The 27089-nt window shown below is 43.8% G+C and overlaps 1 protein-coding gene across 3 annotated transcripts in view; it reads right to left on the bottom strand.

Annotated features, from left to right (window-relative positions):
• Window positions 1-14585: 14585 nt before the first annotated feature.
• ELP3 (elongator acetyltransferase complex subunit 3) overlaps window positions 14586-27089 on the bottom strand; it is a 131490-nt gene continuing 118986 nt past the window's right edge. For all 3 annotated transcript variants that reach the window (XM_054023191.1, XM_054023190.1, XM_054023192.1), the window contains one exon: window positions 14586-16109. In XM_054023191.1, coding sequence (XP_053879166.1) covers window positions 16033-16109 — 77 coding nt within the window. In that variant the 3' untranslated portion in view covers window positions 14586-16032. The remainder of the gene's footprint in view (window positions 16110-27089) is intronic.

Here is a 27089-nt window from a genome sequence, read left to right as displayed (position 1 = left end):
GGGAGAAACTGATGCCATCTTTATCTTTTACAGCATACATAGACACAGGTCAGCCAACTAGCCCAGGGCTTAGCTACATTTGAAAACACAGACCAGTGTAACTAAACCCCTTTATGGCTTGTCTACATGGGGGGATTATACTGTTTCCATAACAACACTGCTATAACACCACCCATGGACCCGCTTATTCCCTAAGGAGAATGTCCATACAAGAAGTTATATCAGTACTACTATACTAGCATGAGAATATCAGTGTACTTCCCCATGTAGCCCTTTGGTTCAGTCTAGTTACACCAGTGCAAATCCCTAACCCAGATGCACTTATAATGGTTTAAGCCTCACTTAATGACCACATTAAGCTAAACCAGTTTAGACCCTTCTTAAAGCAGTTTAGTTGACACAGTATTTTACCAAATTAAATGTGTCTTACACTTTAAGTGGTTTATCATCATTAGGGCCTAGACAGCTTTAGTTATGCCAGTGCAACTGTACGTAGTCTTCTATTGACTAAGCCCTGATGTCTGGCCAGCACTGAGGAAGAGCTGGATGAAGATTAAACCCAGACAAACTACACCTCTCCCCAGATATAACACGAATTCGGATATAATGCGGTAAAGCAGTGCTCCGGGGGGGCAGGGCTGCGCACTCTGGCAGATCAAACTAAGTTCATTATAACGCAGTTTCACCTATAACACAGTAAGATTTTTTGGCTCCTGAGGACAGCGTTATATCGAGGTAGAGGTGTATGTTATTGCCGATGGGTAGAAGGAAATACTTTGAAGAGCTTGCTGCCCTCAAACATCATCCTACATCAAGATATCTGCCCTTAAATACCCAAGGTAGGCTAGGAGGCCTAGATTCCTCACTGCTGTTGGAATCTCACATAACATTGGTTGCAATAAAATACACCCTATCAGCAACAGCTCTCTAGATTGTGGCCTAGGTACTAGAGTGATGGCTGCCACTATAAGAGCTGTGCCAGTCCGCTCATCTCCGATGCCTCAGTCATGCGCCTCTGTACTTGAAAGCATCAGCCTTGAGAAAGTTGCAACTGGTGCAGAATGCCTGTTCTCACTTTCAGGTGACATTGTAAACAAGAAGCAGGCAGCATTATCTTCTGGAAATGTAAACAATCTTGTTTGTTTGAGCGATTGGCTGAAGTAGGACTGAGTGGATTTGTAGGCTCTAAAGTTTTACATTGTTTTATTTTTGAATGCAGTTATTTTTTGTACATAATTCTACATTTGTAAGTTCAACTTTAATGATAAAGAGATTGCATTTTGAGCATTGGCCTGCTAAACCCAGGGTTGTAAGTTCAATCCTTGAGGGAGTCGCTTAGGGATCTGGGGCAAAATCAGTACTTGGTTCTGCTAGTGAAGGCAGGGGGCTGGACTCGATGACCTTTCGGGGTCCCTTCCAGTTCTATGAGATAGGTATAACTCCATATATTATTACAGTACTTGTATTAGGTGAATTGAAAAATACTATTTCTTTTTTTTTTTACAATGCAAATATTTGTAATAAAAATAAATATAAAGTGAGCACTGTACACTTTGTATTCTGGGTTGTAATTGAAATCAATATATTTGAAAATGTAGAAAACATCCAAAAATATTTAAATAAATGGTATTCTATTTTTGTTTAATAGCGCGATTAATCACGCGATTAATTTTTTTAATTGCGTGATTAATCACAATTTTTTAAATTGCTTGATAGCTCTATTGTTTATATAAATATACAGGAGGGAGAAAGCATAGGCCTGGTGGTCAGGGCATGCACCTGGGATAGGGATGTTCAAGTCCCTTCTCCAAACCAGGCAGAGCAGGAGTTTGAAAACAGGGCCCTCTCCCACCCTGGTGAGTTGGCTAGCCCCTGGGCTATTGTCTGTAATGCAGTGAGTCTCTCAGACTTTCTGGTTTTCATGAGGAGGGGATGACCTGCAGTGATTTGGGCACCTAACTCCAAGAGCAGGCTCACAGCTGTGAATCCCAAGCAGAGATAAGCATCTCCTCCTAGCCCATAGCTGGGTACCTAATTACCTCTGGGGGTGAAGCTTAGGCCACAGACCTCTTCTCAGCATTTCCTACTAGCTAATGTAATCAGTTGCTGCTCAGCCTGCTGGCTGCGGTTAATCCCACTTTTAGGCACCTAACTCTTCTCATGCATTGTATATGGCAGCCAGGCACCTAATTTGGGGCTGATTCCACTATGCAGTAGGGCATTGCAGTGCTGACCCTGAGTTCCCTTTGTGGATTTTGTCCTAAGATGCTATGGTGACAACTGCAGTGTAAAAACCTAAACAGAACAGAAGAAAGGGACAGAGGCAGACTGGACATTGAGCTTGTGCTTTCTGCATATAGCTGCACTGCTGGATATGACTGGCACTTAAATAACAGGGAGGGCAAGGCTAGTTGTGATTTCTCCCAGTTCTCAAAAAAAAGGTGCCTACAATTAATGTTGGGACTAGATGTAGTGCTAAGACATTTAGCTACCTGATTTGCAGGAAGTTAGACAGCTGAGCGATAACATTTACACCAACGCTGAAATTATGCCCATGAAAACATATGCAGCCTTAAAAAAAAAAAAATCAAGATCTTGGAGGATTACTGAAAAAAAAAAAAAAAAAAATCACACCCATGTGAAACAAATTTTCAGCCTGGAGAAAGTCTTTACAGCAGAGTAGCAAAATAGAGATTGATCAGGGGACAAAGCTAAAACAAATTGCCCAACCTAAAGCACTGCTAAAAACGTCTTCCATGATGGAGTGTGTTTGTACCCTGAATAATTTCTATGCCAAGGTTTCTTTTCCTCTTCAGAAGAAAACGACAGCAGACGGAAAACAATGCTGAAGCCAAGAAAAACCTCGCTTGTATGGACTTTAATTTTTCCACGGGTTAAAATCCATCAAGGAAAAGGAGAGGGAAAGTGAAAAGAGTCACCTTTGCCCTTACTAAAATGAGACCTCACGCTCCGGTGCCTCAAACTGAACAGCAGCCTTGACATTTGGTGGAGCAGGAAGTGCTCTCTATACACTCCACTGCCTTATTGATGGGTTGGGTTGAGGCTTCCCTATTTATTTTCACTCCACAATATAACCCTTTCTTTAGCAAAAAGGCGGACACAAAAAGCACAGGATATTACACAAGAGAGGGCTAAGAAGTTGTTACATGCAATTTAGTAACCAACAGAGAAGGTAGAAAGGTCAAATCTTAAGAGACCATCCAGCAAACGGAGGGGGAGGGGAGAGGGAGAAGACCTGCACAACCACTAAAAAGATTCTTGTAATAACCACTGAGGAAGGTAGCTCAGGCCCCAGTGCAATGTGCTATAAACAGAGCAACTTCCAGCTGAGATAACTAGCACTACTTAGCGAGGAAAAGTTCTTTATAGCCCCGCTGGGAGGGCTGCTAGCTACAGGTATGGTCCATGAAGGTTGTGGTTTGAAGTCTTGGCTGTGGCAACGTGCAGGGTGCATATGCTGATAGGGCAGAGAATGGCTGCACCTGGCCCCTTTGGGGACATTTTTATTAGCAGTGCCAGCTCCTGCCTAAAATGCTGGCTTTAGGACTGGGCATCTCTGTGGGTAACAAGAATATCCAGACTTAGAACAGTAGTATAAATAATAGTTGTAAAACAGTTTTGGAAGGAACAGAAATCTTTCTTCTTCAGGGCATGAGCCAAACTACTGGGACAGTGGGAGGGAGGGGGGCAGGAGAGGGCAGTGTCAATGGATACTTTCCTTTGGTGAAGACACTAAAATTGGGCCATTAAGGCAGAATGCTGGGCATTACTGGAAACTATACAACAAGTTTGCAGCATCACCAATGAGTCACCCAGACCACACTCTTCCCACCCTTCAGCGGCAGCAGCAGGGTCCAGCCCCAGCTCAAACAGCGGCGGCTCCTGAGAGCCCTCAAAGGGACCATGTTCTTGCTCCCCAGCCAGTCTGCTCCCTCCCCACAGCCTGCCACATGGCCAGCCCCGGTGCAAACAGCAGGGGGGACCTCTGGCTGCTTTTTATTTTTCAGAAAATGTATTTCAGCTTCCAAAGATGAAAGTGAGGCTGTGATTCCTCACCCAGCTCCTCCCTTAGCTCAGGAGTTACCACCAGGAAGGCAGCTGTTCTTTCACCTGGAAGGAGCCCCAGCCCTGCTCCTCCAGATTCATCTCTACCTGCTACTCCACCATGTTTCAGCCCTTATTCAACCAAGGCTAAAAAGGAAGTACTATTTCTCTTCCTCTTTCCTCTCCACCTGCCTCCATAGCAGGTAAGAGCAACACAGGCATCATGACAACACAAACAGCTTATGTCAAGGAAATGGATGGCTGATGCCACCGAAAAAGACAGTTACTTGTTCCGTAACTGGTGTTCGAGATGTGTTGCTCATGTCCATTCCATATTAGGTGTGTGTGCTCGCCACATGCACCGGTGCCGGAAGTTTTTCCCTCAGCAGTATCCATAGGGGACCGACTCTGGCATCCTATGGAATGGAGCCCACATACGCGGCATAAGGCGTGCCACCGGCTCCCCCTTCCCCTCAGTTCCTTCTTGCCGGAAAACTCCGACAGTGGGGAAGGAGGGCGGGTCATGGAATGGACATGAGCAACACATCTCAAAGAACACCAGTTATGGAACTGGTAACTGTTTTTTTTTTTTCCTTCGAGTGTTTGCTCATGTTCATTCCATATTAGGTGACTCCCAAGGCGTATCATCAGAGGCAGGGTAGGAGTTCACAGACATGTAGATTGCAACATGATGCCGAACCCAGCATCGTCTCTGGCCTGCTGAGTGATGGCATAATGTGCCATGAACGTGTGAACAGAGGACCATATCACGGTTCTACAGATGACCTTGATAGGGATGTACGCCAGGAAGGCCATCAAGGACACCTGAGCTCTGACAATCGGCAATGGCGGGACCCCGGCCAGGTCATAACAGGTCCTTATGCAAGAGGTGATCCATTTGGAAATCTTCTGCGAGGACATTGGAAGGCCCTTCATCGTATCTGCTGTAGCGATGAAGAGCTGAGTTGATTTATGGAAAGGCTTGGTACATTTTAGGTAAAAAGCCAAGGCTCTCCGGATGTCCAGCACGTGAAGATGCCTCTCTTTGCTGGTCTTGTGTGGTTTGGACGGAACACCGGGAGGAAGATGTCCTGGTTCATATGGAAGGTAGACACAACCTTTGGCAGGAAGGACGGATGGGGTTGCAGCTGAACCTTGTCCTTGTAGACGACAGCGTACGACAGTTCTGAGGTCAAATCTTTAATCTCAGAGACTCGTCTTGCCAATGTCACCGCCACCAGAAAAGAAACCTTCCATGACAGGTGGGAAAGGGAGCAGGAGCCCAGCGGCTAAAAGGGGGGTCCGTGAGCCTAGAAAGGACCAAGTTGAGATCCCACTGTGGGATGGGGTCCATACCTGCAGGAAGAATCTCTCAAGAATCTGAACGTCATGTCATGAGAAAACACCATCTGGCCCTGGATTGGTGGGTGAAAAGCAGAGATGGCGATGAGATGCACTCTAATGGAAGAGCGTGCCAGGCCCTGATTTCTCAAATGAAGCAGATAGTCTAAGACAGATTGTATGGAAGAATGCGAGGATGCCCAGCAGGAAAACCTTGTGCACTTGGCCAGGTAAGTCAGTCTGGTTGAAGGCTTTCTACTCTTCAGGAGAACCTGCTGGCCCTCCTCCAAACAGGTCCGCTCCTCCAGGTTCAGCCACACAGCATCCACGTCGAGAGGTGGAGGGACGTGAGGGTGGGGTGTAAGAGCCGATTGTGGTCCTGTGACTGCAGGTCCAGTCGGTTGGGCAGGGGCATGGGTAGATCTGGACACCCTGGCACCTGAGGTAAGCCGCCACCACCGACATGCACTTGGTAAACACCCTCGGTGCTGTTAGGCCAAATGGGAGGACCAAAAATTGGTAGTGGCTGGGTCCCACCGTAAATCGGAGGAAGCGTCTGTGTCCTTGAAAGATTGCTATGTGGAAGTATGCATTCTTTAGGTCGAGGGTGGCATACCAGTCTCCCAGATCCAGAGAGGGGATGATAGAGGCCAGGGAGACCATGCGGAACTTCAGCTTCTTTAGGTACTTCTTGAGGTGCGGGTGGCAGAGTCCGCTGCGTCTGAAGCTGCTTGGAGGACTGCTCTCGCCACAGCCGTGCCCAACTCGAGGATCACCCAGAATTCCTTTCTGGACCCTTCGGAAAGTGAAGCCTCAAACTTGGCCCTGGCCTGCCACATGTTGTAATTGTAGCGGCCAAGGAGGGCTTGGTGATTGGCCACTCTCAATTGCAGGCTGGAAGACGAATAAACTTTGCGTCCAAAGAAATCTAACCTCCCTGAGTCTTTGTTTTTGGGGGTAGCCCCAGGTTGACCTTGCCTCTCCCTGTGGTTAACTGCCTCTACCACCAGGGAATTGGGGGCTGTGTGAGAATATAAGTACTCATGCCCCTTGGATGGGATGCACTGCTTGACTTGAGCTGGGGCCCGACTTCCTGAAGGAGGCGTTGAGCTGCCCGGCATGGGTCTTGTCTTGCCAACAGTCCTCTCCTTTCCCTTGCAGGAAGTAGGAGATCTGCCCCTAGCTGTCTTATTCGGCTTCTTGGCCGGAGCTGTGGAGGGGGTTTGGTGGCGGCTCGTGGATGGTGCCAGCGAAGCGCTGCGCACCTTCGCTGCAGTGCTCGGTGCCAAGTCGGACCGTTGCTCCAGTGCCGGAGTGAGTGCCAACTCCATCAGGAGCACTTTCAGGTGACTGTCCCACTCCTTTTTCGTCCTCGGTTTGAAGGACTTACAAAGACGACACTTGTCGCTTATGTGCCCTTAGCCCAAGCACCTTAGGCAGCCATTATGTGGGTCGCTGATGGGCATAAGCCGTTTGCAACGATCACAGGGCTTAAAGCCTGGGGATCAGGGCATGCTCCGTCCCCAGGCTGAGTCCTGTTAGGGACTAATGAAGACTGTAAGAACTACTAATAAGGGTAACTAATTCAACTACTAACTATATACAACTATATTACAGGTTTCATAAAGTTCACAAGAACGGAGAACAAAACAATGCTAGCCGAAGCAGCAGATGTTCCAGCACCATCACTGGTGACAAGAAGAAACTCAGGGTGGGAGGGAGCCAGCAGCGACCCTTATACCATGCCATGCAGATGCCACTCCAGAGAGCGCCAGAGCTGGTCCCCTATGGATACTGCTGAGGAAAAAACTTACAGCACTGGTGCATGTGGCAAGCACACAAACCTAATATGGAATGTACATGAGCAAGCACTCAAAGAAGAACTTCCCCTGGCTGGGCTCAGGTTATAGAGCCATAAGATGCACTCAGAAAGGCAGGTCTGTTGGGTATCTGGTGAAGCAGATAACTGTTCCTCCACTCAGAACATCCCATGCAACATCTACTCCATCTCCTGGCACAGTTCAAATTGGGAGGAACTGTCCAAGGAAACAGAAAAGCAGAAATAAGAAATCAGATTCTAGACATCTAACATCTATACACTGACAGGTCCACTACCTATGCACAGGCCAGAAACAGATGGCACCAAGCATCATGAACTAAAGTTGAGGCTGATCAACACTAGATCTGCCACTAACAAGCAAAAGACAATGCACGACTTCATCAGCAATGAAGTACCCAATACAGCCTGCATCACCAAGACCTGGTAGGCTAGCACAGAGCTTGCAGTGTCATCCAATCTCATCGCTCCAGGATACTTGGAACACCTCTGACCTAGAGGACAAGAAGGCAGGTGGCACTACATTCATCTTCTCTGCAAACATCAAATGTAAGAGAAATGCCTCAGGTACAACAACTTTATTTGAATTCATTCATCTGACAGTAGAAACCAGAGTTACAGACCACCACAGAAAAAAAGTATTCATGAAAAAGCACACTGACACCTTGTCACCAAAGGTGGTGTGATATCCCAGGCTTGTTAGCATGGGAGATTTCAAATGCTTGTATCGACAAGGCTACAGACACAAACACACAAAAACTCATCTCCTCACTTGCTTCCCATGGACTTTCATAGAACATCTTGACCCAACCCACACAGCCAGTTATACTCTGGACCTGATCTTCGGCTTAGATATCAAAATGGGGGACATCACAAACCAAATGCTGTCTTGGCCAGATCATCACTTCCTTAAAGCAGTGGCTCGAGATTTTCCAGTGTCCAGGCAACAAGTCAGACCAAATGATCCTGATTCATCCATGACGGTTCATGGACTCCAACAAATTCCAAAGCTTGCTAATGGACATAACTACCCCATACACAATATGAGGAGTTGATACCTGGTGAGCCCTTACCATTCCACACTGGCCTCAGCCACTGATACACTGGCCCCAAACAGCCTCTTTCCTCCCTACCACATCCTTGGTCTTCTGTCACCCCGCGTCAGATGGAGAGAGGAGATAGAGACTTAAGTGCTAACTGTGCAAAACAAAGGCTGATTTAGATAAGATGAAACAAACTCCTCAAAACTTATGCTGAGGCTGTATCACAGGCCAAGAGAACCTTCCCTCCATTGAGGTCTGCCAAATCCCACCCCAAGGAGCAGTCCAGGGTGGTAAATCACTTAATCAATCCTGAATGCCTATAAGCTGCATCACAACTGAGCACTGCAAAGGACTATCATACTACTACTGTTGGGATATATCACACATATATCCATGTAATACATTATAGGCCATCAAGGCCTAGTGTGGATGGAGTGTGTTTGACATAAGTACGTGCATTGTGTGTTGGCAACTGAAGCAAGAACTTAAGGTTTCAAGCCGTCAAGGACTATTTGTACAAAACAATTTTGTTATGTCCCTGGGAAATATACGAACAATCAGCAGAAAAGGAAACAACACCAGCTGGACTGCTATAAAAAAAATGTCTAAGAATTGGAGGAAATGGCACACCTTGAATCATGGCGGTCTGCCTGGAATTGAGTTGTCGGTGAAAGGCCCAAACAGAGACAAAAAACTAATGATGTCACAAAGTGGATTATAAATGGAGGTTTCATACATTTGCAATTTGGAGTCTTTCAACAACCCCAGAGCCCTGTTTGGATATAGATGTGGTCTTTCTGCCGGCTCCCCACATCTGATCTGATCTGACTGAACCTCGACTGGCCATTAGGACTTCATTCTGATCTGTGGACTCTGGTGTAGTATGTTTGGGGGTACAAATGTGGAGTGAATGAGGTTTATTTTGTAAGCAATAAAGAGCATTATATACCAAAACTGTGTCCAGTATCTGTCCATAGGGAAGGCCCCTGCTGCAGATCTAACACTACACTGAAAAGATCACATACATTCTAGAAGCCTTCTGAAACAGGATGGATCTGCTACACCTGCAACCACCAACCAACAGGCCGCCTTCATTCCTAGAGTTCAGTACATTCACTTCTCAAGGTGTTCTAGACACCCAAAAGGAGTCTCAACCCAAGACTTGTCAATCTGACCCAGGCTTTTCCTGACTTGTGAAAGGGAGTCATAAAAAACTGGTGCAACTAACTGACCAAAATAGCCAATGCCTCATTCAGAGAAGGAATCTTCCCTTTCTCCTTAAAAATATGCTGTAGTCCAGCCAACACTGAAGAAACCCACCCTGGATATTTCAGTCCTAGTCAACTATCTTCTTCATGTGACATCTACAATATGGAGGTTGTCGACCGCCACATTCCATCTTTTCCAAATGCAACAGAGCTGTAAAATGTCCAGTCTCCTTTGGATACCAGGCCATCTGACAATGTTTCCAATATAGCTGGCTCTCTTTATTCCTCTTCCTGGTTTGCCTGCAATCTTATCTGATCGTATGAGTGCCAGAATTGAGTCACTCTACAATCAGCAAGCAATGTGTCCACAGAAAGATGTTATTCTCTTATCTAGTATCAGAGGGGTAGCCGTGTTAGTCTGAATCTGTAAAAAGCAACAGAGGGTCCTGTGGCACCTTTAAGACTAACAGAAATATAGGGAGCAGAAGCTTTCGTGGGTAAGAACCTCACTTCTTCAGATGCAAGACTTGCATCTGAAGAAGTGAGGTTCTTACCCACGAAAGCTTATGCTCCCAATACTTCTGTTAGTTTTAAAGGTGCCACATTCTCTTATCTAGGATTTAAAAAAAAAGTTAATCTTTTAAAATTCAGCCTTGTCATTACCTCATTGTATCTTGTTTTGGTTATCCAGATTGTTAATTTTTGACATTCTTCTGTAATAAAAAAAACACTCAGTCATCTCTGTGTCCTTTTTTAAGTGTCCAGCTCTCACATCCATACAGGTAGGTTTACTATATATAGCACTTCAGCAGTCTAGTGCAGACGTGTAATTCAAATATTCAACAATAGAAAAGTCTTTGCAAATTGCTGAATTCGTTTTTTGCAAGTTGTATCATCCTTTTCCTGATTTCTTTGTTGCATCTTCCTTCTGATGTTATCAGATTCCCTAAACAAGGGAAGCTATTCACTCATTTCACCACTTCACTGTTGACATATAGATATTGCCTATCTTGTGAATTTCTATGGTTACCTATACTTTTTGTCTTTCTAACATTAATCATCATTCCATATTTCTTGCTGGCATTATTCATAGCAATAAGCATGTTCTGAAGTTTCCCCTGGTCATAGTGATACAAACTAGGTCATTGGAGTATCTTGTGTTGTTGATGTATATGCCATTGACCCATATATGTCCTGGCTGATGTCTTCTAAACTTTCCCTCATTAGAACTTCTGCATATATGTTGAATAGTTTTAGAGATAGGATACAACCCTGGCATACACCTTTCTTGATGCTACAACAGTCAGCTATTTCATAGTTCATTTGGATTGCTGCTTTCTGTCCCCAATACCAGCTTTTTATTAATTGCAGATCTTGGAAGTCAATACTACATTCTTCCAGAGTATCCATCATTTTGTCACATTGAATTTTATCAAATGCCTTTTCTAAATCCAAAAAGCACATATGGATTTCCCTTTGCACTTCTATCACATGCTCAGATAAGATCCTTACGGCAAATGCTGCCTCTCTCTTGCCTACTCCTGGGCAGAAACCAAACTGACTTCTGCTAATTCTTGTCTTGAGATGCTGATATATCTCGGTGCCATGCTAGAGAATGTGAACATCACTGAACTGTAAGCTTGACAAGTCATACATAACATTGTGTTGAAAAAAGCCAATTATTGCTGAATGTCAGACCTCCCATTCCTAAGCAAGCTCACAGAGAAAACAGCAAAAGGACAACTACTAGCTCATCTAAATAAAGTCAACATTCTAGACCTGGCACAATTTTGATTCACACCAGGACAGAGAACAGACACGGTTTTTGTGGCACTGATAGTGAATAGAGTGACAGACATTCATTTTCATCCTCCTGGACCTCTCTGCAGCATTTGACAGTGCTGATCACAAGATACTGCTGTCTCACCTGAGTGAAGTGGCAGGAGTCCAGGTAAATGCACTATAGTAGTTTGAGTCCTTCCTGATGGGGGACACCCAATGAGTAGTGATGGGAAACTGCACCTACACCACCAGACTTTTCCACTTGTGGGGATCCTACAAGGATCAATTCTCTCTCTAGTCCTTTTCAATATCTACATGCAAACACTAGGTGAACTGGTCAGACAACATGGACTCAAGTGCCAGCAATATAGAATCATAGAATATTAGATTTGGAAGGGACCTCAGGAGATCATCTAGTCCAACCCCCTGCTCAAAGCAGGACCAATCTCCAGACAGATTTTTACCCCAGTTCCCTAAATGGCCCCCTCAAGGATTGAACTCACAACCCTGGGTTTAGCAGGCCAATGCAATATGCAGATGACACACAGCTCTACCCATCCTTAACATAAAATGGCCCAGTGCTTGGATGAGAACAGATATCTGAAGCTGAACCCAAGCAAAACAGGAGGCGGCGATGATGGTCAGAGGAAAGTATTTTGAGGACTGTGCAATCTCCGTTGGTTGAAGTTTGACATCCACAACTGGTCAATTAAGTCTATAGTCTAGAAGTATTCTTTGATTCCTCATGGATGCTGAACTCTCACATCATAGCAACTGCAAGTAATGCTTTCTACTACCTCCAGTTGGCTAGGAGACTCCATCCCATCCTGGCAGAAAAAACTTGGCCTCAGTTATTCATGCCTTCTCCACGTCTCGCCTGAACTACAGCAATGCGATATACCTGGGCATGAAACCTTCAGCACTTAGGAAACTCCAAGTAGTACAAAATGCTGCAGCACGTGTCCTCAGCAACATGGCTTATTGTGAGCACAACACACCTGTTCTTTGCTTCCCACAGATTTTGAATGAAGTTCAAGGTCTTGGTCCTTATATTCAAAGCGCTCCATAGTTTGGATCCAGGATACCTAAAAGACTATCTAAAGGTCCAGGGCGAAGACCATGGTTGACAACTTAGCTCCTCTGGCACAATGGAACTCTCAACAATAAGAATAAAGCTCATCTGTGTGGCAGACAGACCTTTCTCGGGGGGTGATCCGAGACTGTGGAATGAACTTCCCCAGGAACTAAAGACCATCTCTAATGTCACCACTTTTCCAACTGCAAGGTGCATTTCTTTGACCTTTCCTTCCTTAATATAAACACACAGCAACAGGTATATTTATTTAATAAATAAAAAACCCTACCAAACCAAGATACTCCGCTGCAAACACTTCCCCCTCTGGGAAGAGGATGAGAGAACAAACAACATGTGACAGATGTGTAGTCACATTACTTAATGCACTGCTGGAAGGTGCTCAGATACTACGACAATGAGCATGGTATAAAAATCTATCTAGAATAGAACAGAGATTATATATTTACAAAATAAACTCCAACGTATAGGTTCCCAAATGCTTTTAAAAACAGAATTAAGGAATCACTATCCACCGTTGAAGGGCAGCTCCCCTTAGGGCACAGTTGGGCAAACTACAGCCGGGGGGCCGCATCTGTCTCTCCAGATGTTTCAATCCGGCCCTCGAGCTCCCGCCGAGGAGGGGGGTCTGGGGCTTGCCCCGCTCTGGCGCTCCAGCCGGGGAGCAGGGTCAGGAGCTTTCCCCACTCCGCATGGCTCCTGGAAGCAGCAGCATGTCCCCCCCCTCCAGCTCCTACGCATAGGGGCAGCCAGGGAGCTCCGCACATTACCCCCGCCCCAAGCGCTGCCCCCTGTGGCTTCCATTGGCCGGGAACTGTGGCCAATGGGAGCTGCGGGGCAGCGTCCGCAGTCAGGACAGTGCGCAGAGCCGCTTGGCCGTGCCTCCACGTAGGAGCGGGAGGGGGGACATGCCACTGCTTCTGGGAGCTGCTTGAGGTAAGCGCCGCCCGGAGCCTACACCATTGAGCCCCTCCCACGCCTCAACCCTCTGCTCCAACCCTGACCCTCCTCCCACCCTCTGAACCGCTCGGTCCCAGCCCGGAGCACCCTCCTGCACCCCTAACCCCTCACCCCCAGTCCCACTGCAGAGCCTGCACCCCCAGCCAGACCCCTCACCCCACCTCCCTGCACCCAAACCCCGTCCCAGTCCAGAGCCCCCTCCTGCACCCTGAACTCCTCATTTCTGGCCCCACTCCAGAGCCCGCAGCTGAAGCCCTCACCCCCTCCCACACCCAATTTCGTGAGCATTCATGGCCCACCATGCGATTTCCATACCCAGATGTGGCCCTCAGGCCAAAAAGTTTGCCCACCCCTGCTTTAGGGTGCAATGTAGCAGCTGATTTGTGCACAGCAATGTCACACAAGGGTTTAGGCCAAGAAATGAAGAAAACTTTGTCCACTTGAAACTGTCAGGAGAATTCAGCGCAGCAAAATTTGATTACTCAAACTACAACTTGCACAGGATGCTGCTGCTAACATCAATGGGTTGCTATTTTGTGGAATGCTGAGTGCAAAAGGTTCCATTATAACACTGGTTCTAGGTATCTGTGTAATCAGGGCGTGGCCAAGAGGGGCTAATGAATCTGTGTTCTGGCAGAAGCAGAGCAAGACATAACAGAGAGCCATGAGGTGACCTGTAAAAGGAAAACTAGACCATGGGTTTTGTACCTTTTGATGCTTCTTGATGAAGCAAGCAAGTGGCTTGAAAGATGTCAAATCTGGTCTTCCCTGGTTTTGCTGGAAGACCTGAAGGTTTCAGAAATGTGCATTGTGAGCACTCTCAGCCCTTATTTAAAGGATAGTGGGAAGAGTTGTTGAATCTTAAAGCAAGAGTTTTATTTTTATTCCAAGTGTATATGAGTCATGTAAGCTAAACAGGTGATAATAAAACAAACTATCCCTCAAAGAGAATTTTAAACGTTCTGAATAAAAATCATCCTCCTTCAATGAATCAGGTTTGATTTCATCTGTATTTACGTCAGAATTCTACCAGTTCTTCAGTTACCACAGAGACTTGCAAAATAGAAAAGTCTTGTAAAAAAAAACAAGCACAAATTCCCCGCCCCGCAAACCACCCTTTTCTTATTTGAAAAGCAGGCTGTCTGTATACACCATTAGAAAGCAAAAATGGCATGGAATTTTCCTACCTCTGAGTTAAACTTGTCTGGATGCATTTTAGTCACTGAAGCCTTAAAACGCAGGACACCTTTAAGAAGTTCACACTTTAATAATATAAAGTTTATTGTCAGCTATTCTTTACACAATTCTATTAAAAGATTCTCTCCAGAAAGAATGCATGTCTACAGCCTGCCCATATTTCTCCCCTTCCTTGGTTAGGTGTGCGTCAGCAGACGTCAGAGCAGCTCTTAGCCCATGACCCCCAGAAGCCAATGTTCTGAAGCGGCAATAGATCCTGGTGGCAGTCATAGTTAATGAACAGCATTGAAACACAACTGCAGGAACTCTCTTCAAGTTAATCACATCTGTCTATGAGCAGCTATTACACCTGAAGTTTCCAGAAGACTTGTGGCAGATTCATTTATAAGAGTAGCATGTGTAAAATGCTGAGCTCGGTACACATGGCTTCCCTTGATTTCAACCCCATTTCAGGTCGAAAGACTATAAAAGAGTTCAAGCTGCTTCTCTCCTATCATGCAGAGACACATTCTAATGCATTCCATTCAATTTTTGCTGCATGGCTCCCATTGACTTTAATGAGTCAAGCAGCTAAAATCTAGCATAATGCTTTTAAAAAATATATTTCTGAGTGCTCAAATATTGCAGCACAAAGAGCACTTATAAACCTACTGTACCCCAGGATTCCCCAATATAGGGGAGTAGGCAATAGTGAGTAAATGAGCTGAACACATAGCCTTTACGCACTGAGGTTTGTAGCTTTGTCTCACATCGGACACTTATTCTGATTCTTCTGAAAAGACTTTTCTTAGAATCTCTCATTGCTGGAATGATCCAAAATTCAGACTCTGCCCTAGTGCAGAGTTAGTCAAAATGTGAATCTCAAAATCTTGACAATATCCAAACTGTTTGCAAACCACTCTGCCCCCACCACACACATCTACCCCAAAATAATTAAATCTTGTTACTCAGTATGGAGAGAAGACAGCCAGCCCAATTTAAAAACAGACGCATAAAATAATAATACAGTATTTATGCTTCCCGAGTAACTTACAAGCCCAATTTCAACTGACTGCAAGCTTTCCATGCCTAAGTTTTAAACATGATGCTAGTGACATCATAATGGAAATGCGGACAGAACATGAGCAAGATGTTCAACTGGGCCCCCTAAAACGAGAACCTTCAATCAGAAAAACAGCACAACTCTGCTTGTTTCAATGCACTATTGCACCAACTCCAGCAGTATCATGTCAGCTAATAAGACGAGTGGCTCTCTCATGAGATCCCCACTGCAAATGACTATGGATGGTCTCTCAGGAGAATAATATTGGGTCCCTCCCAGTACAGATTTCAATTTATGGCTGGGGTCTCCAGCATAACAAATACTTAGCAACAAGCAGACCTCGGTTTTAAGCTTGTATTCCTCCCCTGAGCTTTCTTGCCAGGGTTAGTCAGCATCATCTCTTCCCTGCTCCCAGCAGCACGTCTGGTATGAAGATGGGGTTCCTGTGCCTCTTGTTAAGGGCATCAGTCCAACCTTTTCACCATATATGGCCCTTCTAGCTCATAGCCAATCTTCCTGTAATAATTCCTGGTGCCAACTCCTGCAACAAAATAGAGGGACAAAACTCATCAGTGCAGTGATATATGGCAAGAGATCATGCCCTGGAAATCAGAGATATGCAGACAACTGATGAGATATGTAATAGAGGAGAGTCCAGCAAAGCTACACACTATAGTCCTGTTTTTCTGAAGGGTTCTGGAGACATTTGAACAATGAGGTTTCGGATAAACTGCAGAGCAACCTGGTGTGCACATCACTGCTGGGGGAGGGCTATGTCTGACCCTCTGTTACGTGAACAAGCCCTCCCTCCCCCCAAGCTGTATTATGCTAGGCTGGGACAACAGGAAGGAAGCAGGCATACTATGTGGAGACCTTCACCAGCCTACGGTCCCCAGCATAGTGGCCAGCATCCCATCACCTCCCCCTGCATAATGCCTCACAAAATCTTTGGAACTTAGCTAGTCTCTAGGCAACCTCTGCCTGGGGATGACTGAATCTCTTCAGGGTTAATTTATAAACCAGACAGGTAGATAGTTTACTAAAGCAAGCTCACCTACTCTCTTACAACTTGATGCTAAGGCACAGTGACTAGCATTTTCCAATGGACCTGAGAGAGAAAAATGCCCAACTCTCAGAAAGTCAAAATGAATGGGAGTCAGGTACCTAAATTCCTTGGGGTAAATCCTAGCCACTGGCCTTCCAGGCTGCCGCCATGGATGGGCTGGGGGTAGTCAGTCATTAGCATTCTGGAAAGATTGTGCTCTGCTTTTGGAGACAGAGGTATAGGAACGTGGTAAAACAGCTGAACAGAGCAACACACCTACCCTTCCTGCTGTGAAGAGGAAGATTGTGAGCAGGGATGGAGGGCTACAATTAGAATAACCATTTAATGTTCCTAAGTATCAAGAGCTCAACTTAGGACAAGTTTAACACAAAGCAAAGACAAGCTCTTGAGAGGCAGAGGTGCAGCTGCAGACATCATTACAGACTGCTGAAGAGCCCTGAAACCCAGCAAGCTCTGTCTTCGCTCACATAAATATGCTTGGATCCACTTTAAAAGTACAAGTGGGCTCCACAGTCACAAATTCAATTTCCTCATTAAAGGGGAGGCTTTAGAATGCTATTGTTCTTAAACAGGCTCTTCTCCCTCCTTCTTCTTTTCTTCCTTAATTAGATCCTGTGGTGACCAACTCCAGGATTAGCCCAATGCCCTGGAAGAACACTGGCTTTTCAATAACATCCAGCGGAGGGACAACATTACAGGAGAGAGTAATAACAGCCGCCCCCACCCTATCTCTAATTACACACAGATGCAGGCATTAGTCACCAAATGAGGGACAAGGAAGGACAAACAGACAGACAAACCCTTCTGAGTGCATTATAGAATCGTTGGTAGTCAGTCTGGCTGACAGGGACAGAAAATACCTGGCACTGCTTAAAGAAAGAAACCCTTAAACTTCTTTGTTTCTAACCTTGTCCCTCCAGTCAGTTCCTGGAAAATGTGGCACTTAGGAACTTACTCTTTCCCTATCCAGGAATTAAGTACATTACTACTTAGAGACTTAATCAGTCCAATTATCAACCCTTCTATAACCACATGCACAACATTCAGAGTAAGTTTGCTTCAGCCATGTTAATTCTTTGGGATGTTCATGTAAAAGCACTTTCCTTGGACTTTATTTTTAGTATTGTTACCGAACTACTTAAATACATAGCATCTCTACAGAGTTGGATGTTTGCAAAGCACTGCAAAGATGCTAATACCGCTGGTGAAGTATTCAGAGGGATAGCCGTGTTAGTCTGTATCAGCAAAAAAACCGAGGAGTCTTTGTGGCGCCTTAGAGACTAACACATTTATTTGGGCATAAGCTTTCGTGGGCTAAAACCCACTTCATCAGATGCATGGAGTGAAAAACACAGTAGGCAGGTATATATATTACAGCACATGAAAAGATGGGAGTTGCTTTACCAAGTGTGGGGTCAGTGCTAACAAGGCTAATTCAAACAGGGTGGATGTGGCCTATTCCAAACAGTTGACAAGAAAGGGTGAATATCAACAGAGGGAAAATTACTTTTTGTAGTGACTGGGAGTGGCTTTCTTAAACATGGGAGACCAGAACTGCAGTGTTCCAGATGAGGTCTTATCAGTGCCTTGTATAATGGTAATAATAACTCTTCCCTATCTCTACTAGATACCTTGCCTGATGCAACCCAGGATTTTTCACAGCAGCATCATATTGGTGGCCAATAGTCACCAATACACTCAGGTCTACTGCTCCGTTGCTTCCAATTAATAAGTCCCTAGCTTAAAGCACAAATTCTAGTTCTTAGTCCCTAAATGCATGACTTGCACTACAACATTTCATCCCATTTCTATTACTCCAGTATTCAAGGTTGCCCAAATCGTGTATGATATTCTTGTCCTCCTCCATACTGGCAACACCTCCAACTTTATGTCATCTGCAAATTTTATTAGCACACTCCCATTGTTGGTGCTAAGGCCATTAATGAAAATGTTAAATAAAATTGGTCCCAACACTGATTCCTGAGGAAATCCACTAGCAACCACCCTCCAGACTGACAGTTCACCTTACAATATGGCCCACTGTGGTCTCCCCTTTATCCAGTTCCTTATCCACCTTTCAATTCTTGTATTAATTCCCATCTTCTCCAATTTACTAATGATTTCCCATTTGGAACTATATCAAATGCTTTACTGAAATCCAGGTAGATCTACTGTATTTCCTTTGTCTAGAAAATCGGTTACCTTCTCAAAGAAAGATCAGGTTGGTCTGGCATGATCTACCTTTTGTAACCATGCTGTATTTTGTCCAATTACTGTTTACTTTTATGTCCTTAACTACTATCTCTTTCAAAATTTCATCTAAGACCTTGCATACAATTGCAATCTTCACTTGTTGCTGGGACCCTTATACTCATAGAAATGTAGGGCTGTAAAGGATCTTTAGAGCTCATCTACTCCAACCTCTTGCACTGAGTATACCTAGACCATCTCTGACAGGTGTTTGTTTAACCTGTTCTTTAAAAACCTGTAATAACAGGGATTTTACAACACCCCCTAGTAAACTATTCCAATACTTAACAATTCATATAGTTACAAAATTTTTCCTAATATCTAACCTAAATCTCCTTGCTGCAGATTAAGCCCATTACTTCTTTTTCTATCTTCAGTGGACATGGAAAACAATTGCTCACCATCCTTTTTATAACAGCCCATAACATATATGAAGGCTACTATCGGGTCCCCCATCAGTCTTCTTTTCTCAAGACTAAACATGCCCAGGTTTTTTTTTGTTTTTTTTTTAATTTTTCCTCAACAGGCCAGATTTCCTAAACCTCTTATTTTTGTAGCTTTCCTCTGGACTCTCTCCAATTTGTTCACATCCTTCTTAAAGGCACCCAGAACTGGACACAGTACTCCAGCTGAGTCCTCGCTACTGCCGAGTAGAGCAGCACAATGACCACCCATGTTTCACATGTTATTCTCCTGTTAACACTCCCCAGAATTATATATGCCTTTTTCACAACTGCATCATGTTGACTCATATTCAGTTTGTGATCCACTGTAACCACCAGATTGTTTTCAGATGCACTACCGCTTAGCCACGTATTCCCCATTTTGTATCTGTGCATTTGATATTTCCTTCCTAAGTGTAGTCCTTTGCACCTGTCTTTAGTAAATTTCATCTGATTTCACACCAATTCTCTTATTTGTTAAGGTCATTTTGAATTCTAATCCTGTCCTCCAAAGTGCTAGCAACCCCTTCCAGTTTGGTGTCAACTGCAAATTTGATAGGTATATACTCCACTCCATTATCCAAGTCATTAATGAAAATACTGAATAGTATTGGACTGAGGACGGAACCTTGGGGGACCCCACTAGATAAGTCCTTCCAGTCTGACAGTGAACCAGGGATAACTATTTTCTGAGTAAGTCTTTCAACCACTTTTGCACCCGCCTTATAGTAATTTCATCTAGTCCACATTTCCCTAGTTTGGGACAGTGTCAAAAGCCCTAATGAAATCAAGATATATCACATCTACAGCTTCCCCCATCCACTAGGCTAGTAACCCTGTGAAAGTAGGACATTAAGTTGGTTGTACATGATTTGTTCTTGACAACTCCATGTTGGGTATTACTTATTATCCTTTAGGTGCTTACAAACTGATTGTTTAATAATTTGTTCCAGTATGCTAGTTAGGTATCGAAGTTAGGCTGACTGGTCCACAATTCCTCACATCCCCTTTGTTCCCCCTTTTAAACAAAAGTACTATGTTTGACCTTCTTCAGTCCTCTGGGACCACCTGTCCTCCATGAGTTCTCAAAGATAAATTGCTAACAGTTCAGAAGTTGCTTCAGCTAGTTCCTTAAGTATCCTAGGGTGCATTTCATCAGGCCATGTTGACTTGAATATATCTAACTTATCTAAATATTCTTTGTACTTTCCCTATTTTGGCTTGCCTTTCTTCCCCCTTGTTGTTAATATTAATTGTGTTAAGCATCTGGTCATAATTCACCTTTCTGGTGAAGTTTCTTTTATGTCTCTTGCTACGTGTAATTCATTTTGTGCCTAAGGCCTTGGCTACACTCGGGACTTCACAGCAACGCGAGTGTAGTCGCGCCGCCAGCGACTACACTCCAACTCTCCGAGGGGAGTACCTTGCAGCACTGCGAGCGAGCGTGCAGCACTGCAGGCACTGATTACACTGGCGCTTTACAGCGCTGTACTCGCTGCGCCCAGGGGTGTGTTTTTTCACACCCCTGAGTGCAGCAAGTTGCAGCGCTGTACAGCACCAGTGTAGCCAAGGCCTTAGCCATTCTGATTTTTTTCCTATGTGCATGTGCTATTTCATCCTCAGCAATTTCTCCATGTTTCCGCTATTTGTAGGATTCCTTTTTGATTTTCAGGTCATTGAAGAACTTCTGATGGAGCAATATTGGCCTCTTACTAGTCTTGTTATCTTTCCTTTGTATCTGGAAATTTACTGCAACACCTTTAATATGGGTCTCTCTGAGAAACTGCCAGCTCTCCCAAACACCAGTTCCACACACAGGTCCAACTATACAGGGGAACGCCAGGGCTTCAATTCATGGATGAGAAAATGGTGCAAAGACAAAGATTTAAATGTATTAACCACCTGCCTTCACTAGCAGGACCAAGTACTGATTTTGCCCCAGATGCCTAAGTGGCCCCCTCAAGGATTGAGCTCACAACCCTGGGTTTAGCAGGCCAATGCTCAAACCACTGAGCTATCCCTCCCCCCAATTGGAATCCCTGACAACAGAAGATAAGCTTAACATAACATGCATTACTGAAACATGGCGAAAAAATAGAAGAATGGGACACTAATAACTGGCTAAAAATCATACAGGAAGGAAAGGTCATAGACACAGGGGAATAGCACTATACATGAAAGATTCCATAGTATCTAATGAGAATTTCATAATGAAAAGGACCATATAGGAGAATCTATATGGATACAAATCCCAAGTCATGAGAATACACATAAACTAGCAGGGTTATACTGCCATCCTCCTGGTCAAGAAAAGGATAGTAAGTGCACAGTGCCAAGAGAAATCAAAGCGGCAACTAACAAAACAATACACAGTTTCAACTTCTCACAGATAACTTGGTTATATATCACAATGGGTCACAGGTTAGAGAAGCAACATCATTTAGTGTGTCTATAATACATGTTTACAAGATGTGACTGGTGTAAAGATCTTGGTGATGTGAGTCTTCTCTTTACTACTCACTGCTGCACAGGCATCATATAAATCTACAACACAGTTTCCACCCAGCCAACTGATGGGCCTTTTTCAGGTGAAGCTACCCAGACAAAGCCCAACATTCCCATCGCTCAAAATGATGCATCTGTATTCTGCTGAAGAGGACATAGTCCAGAATCATCCATCAATAATGGGGTAAGAGAGTCACACACACACACACTGGATTGAGGAGACTTTTTTTAAATGAACACAGTTAATTGGAGTTTTTAAAGTAGTGAACATAATAAGAATTTTCTTGAAAGTGCTTGAATTATTCACAAGACTTGGCTTTAAACCAAGCCCTGCTCTGCGTGGCTGAAAAATCCTGCCTCAGATTTGCTTTGAGAGTTTAGACTGAAGCAACTCTATTAACCCAAAGACCATAGTTGCTCTGAACAGCACAGTCCACAAAACCAAATACCCTGCCAACACAGTTGGAACACTAACTGGGAATGAAAACACTGATGCTGAAAATCTCCACCAGGCATGGCATGTGGCAGCCTGCCTGTTAAACACAGATCAGCGTAAGCATATCACCACTATGATCCCATCTCTACACTACATTGAATAAGGAATTACATTTAAGGTCCTTAATGGAATGGGACTGGGATCTCTCACTGTTTGCCTTAAGCTCATCAGGAATGTCACCTATGCTAGAAGAGGGAGGACTTGTAGAGAAAGGGGATAGAACTTTATTGTCAGCTGGCCTGTGACTACAGAACTCTATCCTATTTTAGTGTTTTCTAGAGTATCCATCACTTAAGTATTTCACCTAAGTGCTTCCAGGTATAATTGGCATAGGTCCCTAGTGAATTTAATGGGGTCTTCAGTTGTCCTCCCACAAGAAGTCAGAATGATCATGACTCTCAGTGAATTCAGGACAAATGTAATATCCAACTTTTTATCCTAGCATTTCTATAGTAAAAACCCATCTGCTTGTCTGTGGGAAGGGGAGAAGAGGACCTAAGGTTACCAGTCTGTCAGAGTTAAGTATATTTTTATATGGGGTCAGGTACAATGGTGCTAAATGCAGTATAAATACCAAGAGTGAACGGAATAAAAGGTGAGGGAACATGAATCCTGAACGATACCTCGCTAGCAGATTAGAAAAAGAGGAAGGAATCTGAATTATACTTAAACTCGGTGAAAAAGATGTTTAATTATGTACATGCTCAATGCCCTTTTCAGCACAAAGACAGACCATAAATATACTTTTCTGACTCAATCCTGCCACACAGGAATATACAAATACAGCATCTCAAAAGAATCTTTAACCACTGCTCACTAGACAACAGATTAAGTGAAAATAAGATAATTTTAAGATTATTAAAGATTTTGACAGATAATATCAATGTTTATTTTTAAGCATTTTTTCCAATTATCAATTTAAATTTTCACAATTGTGCAAAATTTGGGGTTTAAGGATTTTGTCCTCAATTTTTATCAATCTACTTTTTCACAGTTATGGGAAACCATGGGGGGGGGGGCATTAGCCTACAGCAGGGGGTGTGGGGACGAAGGGGTGAGTCAATTATTTCATGACAGTAGATGTTGGGATTCAAAGAATTAAAGTTTTATAACTGTTAAAACACAAACTGTCAATAACGCATGTTAAAACATAAAAAGTAAGTATCCTTAAATCAACCTCTAATATGTTCTCAAGCCGAATTTTTCTTACTTTGCCTATCTGTAGATTTTTATTATCACAGATAGAAGTATTTTTTCGTAAGCTTATGTGTGTACAGTGAATTCAACATTAACTGACATTTACTGATAAAAACCTAATTATTCCAAACCTACTTAAATGCATTCAGTGGAACATGCAATATGATATAGTAAAACTCAGCTTAGGTATACAGAGTGAAATTCCCAGATTGTTTCAATCCATTAACGTGCCAAGTGCAATTCTAATTATGGTAAAACCTCCTCTCAGAGGCTCTGCAGGAAAAATGACTTCCTTTTAGGATTGCACAATATGCTGCCTTGAGCATAAAGCAGCCCAGGCAAATTGTGAGGACTTTCCTCTAAGTTCTGAGTTCTATACAGAATGTTACTCAAACATGATCTGGTTATAAAGGTGCTAAAACAATTTCCTTGGTTAGTGTACAGAGGCCTTAAAGGAAGGAATAGGAAAAAAAAGTTACATGGCTCTGCCAAACCCCCAAAATTTCACCTAAAGTCAGCAACACAGCTCCAATCATTCCAGCCCAAAGAGGACCAGATGGGGCTGCTTCCTTCAGTACCAGTCAAGGATGTTCTTTCATTAACTGCAGATACAACTGCTAAGCAGCATATGACATCTCTCCCCAAAAGGGTGGAGTATACGGTAGAACCTCAGAGTTACGGACATCTTGGGAATGGAGGTTGTCTGTAATTCTGAAATGTTCGTAACTCTGAACAAAGCACAATTCAGGCCCCCGATCCAGCAGCTGACACTCCAGGCCAGGTTTCAGCAGCAGCTGAGCTCCCTATTCAGCGCTGGCATGAGTTTGCAAGCTTCTCCCTCTCCCAGCGGGATGTGTGTCTCCCTCCCGCCCAGGAGAGGGGGTAAAAGCAGCGCAGCCTGCTCCTTGGGGGAGGGTGAAAGCGTCACAGACCCCAGAGCTGCTCCTGCTCTACTGGCTCCGACTGCTGTGGGCTGGCAGCCCCACCATCTTGCTGTAAGTGGCTGCCCCGTGCGTAGGGGGCGGGGATGGGGACAGGCAACCCAGATGTGCCTACCTTTAAGATGCAATACAGGCACAGTACAGTATTTGGTTTTTTTTTTTTTTTTTTTTTTGGAGGGGAGCATGTGTCTTTGCTGCTGCTTGATTGGTTACTTCAAGTTTCACATGGTGTCCGATTGACCAGTCAGTCCGTAACTCTGGGTTCGTATCTTTGAGGCTCTATTGTACACCTTTGCTGCACTGCCACCTTTGATGATACGGAAAGGCACAGAAGGAATCCAAATCTACTCCCTCATTCATGTGCGCAATTCCAGCTGAAATCAATGAAGCTTAGATACCACAGTGACAGGTAGAGAGAACTTGCCAGGAGATTTGGAACCTGCTATTGCCTCTAGGTAAACCATAATATTATTTATTTAGGATACAAATACTGAAGTATTAAAGGGAAGAAATGGGAGGAAGCAAGAACTCCGAGTGAGAGCCCCAGCTCTTCCCCCATCGGTGATATTTGGCTCCAGGTTAGAGTCAATGGATTTACACAACCAGAGTGTATTAAAAACATTCCAATTCAGTCACTTACAGATCAGACACTTAATATTTTAAAATTTCTTTTAAGCCATAGGGGATCTTTTGGGTGACATAACTGGTAAAGAAAAATCAGCAAACATAGCAGTGTCTTTCAAGAGTTTTGCTGTTACCTATAGAAAACAATAGGAGATTTTATATCCCTCCGTCTTACCTTCAGCAAGATTTTTGAGAAGAAACTTTGCTGAGTTCAGAAAAAACTATTTCAACAAAGTGGAAAAGCCACTTCTTGCATTCAAAACCATGGTACTTAATGCAGGACTTCAGATCAAAATAAAGCACAAATGTAGCAGTGAACTCTTGGCAATTTCCCAGAAACTATGTTATGTAACTATGTGTAATTTTAAAATTATTGTTTGGGACTAGCCTTTACCTATGCAAATAATGTTATTGGAGTCAATGAAGTCACCAGAACTACATAAATGAGCAAGATTTGGAAGATCTGACCCTAAGAACACATCAGTATTGGGAACACAGATCATTGATCTGCTATGGCGATTCCTATTTAGTCCTGTATCCTGTCTCTGGCAGTGACTAGTACCAGATGCTTCAGAGAATTTTGGTTTTTATTGTGAAAGTATTGCAAAAAAGCATCTAGTTTCTGTTTGTTCCCATTCATCAAGATAAAACTACCCAGCCTCATTTCATTGTGCCTGTCTACTTCAAATAGCCACCCTTGGTCAGGATCAAGTGGTGTAAATAACTAGAGGATTAAACAGGGACGGCTCTCAAGCCAAACTCAGAATCCCTGAGAGATGCAGTCATGAAGTTTCCTGCCCTAACATAGCTCTGCATGATTTCCAACTCTTTGCACTTTGACACATGGCACATGGAAGCAGCTACAAATGCATGCACATCAGTTACAGACTTCTAACTGACAGTAGCTATTTGACCCCAAGAGACCATCTTGCCAAACACAGTAAAAGGAAACATGAGGGAACAGACACCTTGACACTGTTGTCTTGGGTACTGAAAACTAATCTAAAAATGTGTCCTGCTGGCAGGATGATTGATTAAATAAAATTGCAGCATTAGCTGTGAACACACTGATGGTCCAGCCCCTCGTCTGGATCGTCTGGTTTGAACTTACACTTTTCACAATGCTGTGAGGTTTTTGGGTTTTTTTATGGAAAATGCAAGTGAGACATAAAAGATTCTCAATCACTAACATCCAATTACAAAGAGGAGTAAACAACTGAAAAACCATAGAGAGGATCTGAAATAGTGCTAACAAAATCAAAAGGAAGCTGCCTTTTTGGCAATGTGGGACTTAAAAAAAATGAGGTTCAATTAAAATTCATTGAAAAAATCAGAAAGCTTCAAAATTGTTATAAGTAAAGTTCTTAATTTAAGAAAAGAATTGGTTAGTAGTCCCTAATAGCACCCAACTCACTTAGGCGCCTCAGCTCCTACATAACTTTGGGTAGGCACTTTTGAAAACGTTGACTGTTACTGGCTTTCAGGAGCTGTCCCACAATGCTCCACACTGACAGTACAATCAATAGAATAGCTCCTGCTGAGGACGTGCACTTCTGCCACAAGGAGCAACGTGTAGACATGCACAGGTGATGTAATTACTGCAGTAGATAGGTTGACTTAATTTTCATCTAGACATTAAATTAAATTAAATTAAATTAATGGAGATATCCTTTCTCCTAGAACTGGAAGGGACCTTGAAAGGTCATCAAGTCCAGCCCCCTGCCTTCACTAGCAGGACCAAGTACTGATTTTGCTCCAGATCCCTAGTGGCCCCCTCAAGGATTGAACTCACAACCTTGGGTTTAGCAGGCCAATGCTCAAACCACTGAGCTATCCCTCCCCCCCAAATATGGCCTAAGTGACTTGCCTAAGATTTCACAGAAAGTCTGTAGTGGAGCAGAGACTTGAACCCGAATCTCAGGCTAGTGCCATTAAGATTGCACTAACCATTAAACTATCCTTAACTAGAGTAGAACTCAGCAACTCACTTCACAAAGGT

The sequence above is a fragment of the Malaclemys terrapin genome, chromosome 3, assembly GCF_027887155.1.
Source record: "Malaclemys terrapin pileata isolate rMalTer1 chromosome 3, rMalTer1.hap1, whole genome shotgun sequence".
NCBI lineage: Eukaryota > Metazoa > Chordata > Testudines > Emydidae > Malaclemys > Malaclemys terrapin.
The sequence above is the reverse complement of the archived record's forward strand: the minus strand, read 5'-3'. Positions and strand labels throughout refer to the sequence as shown.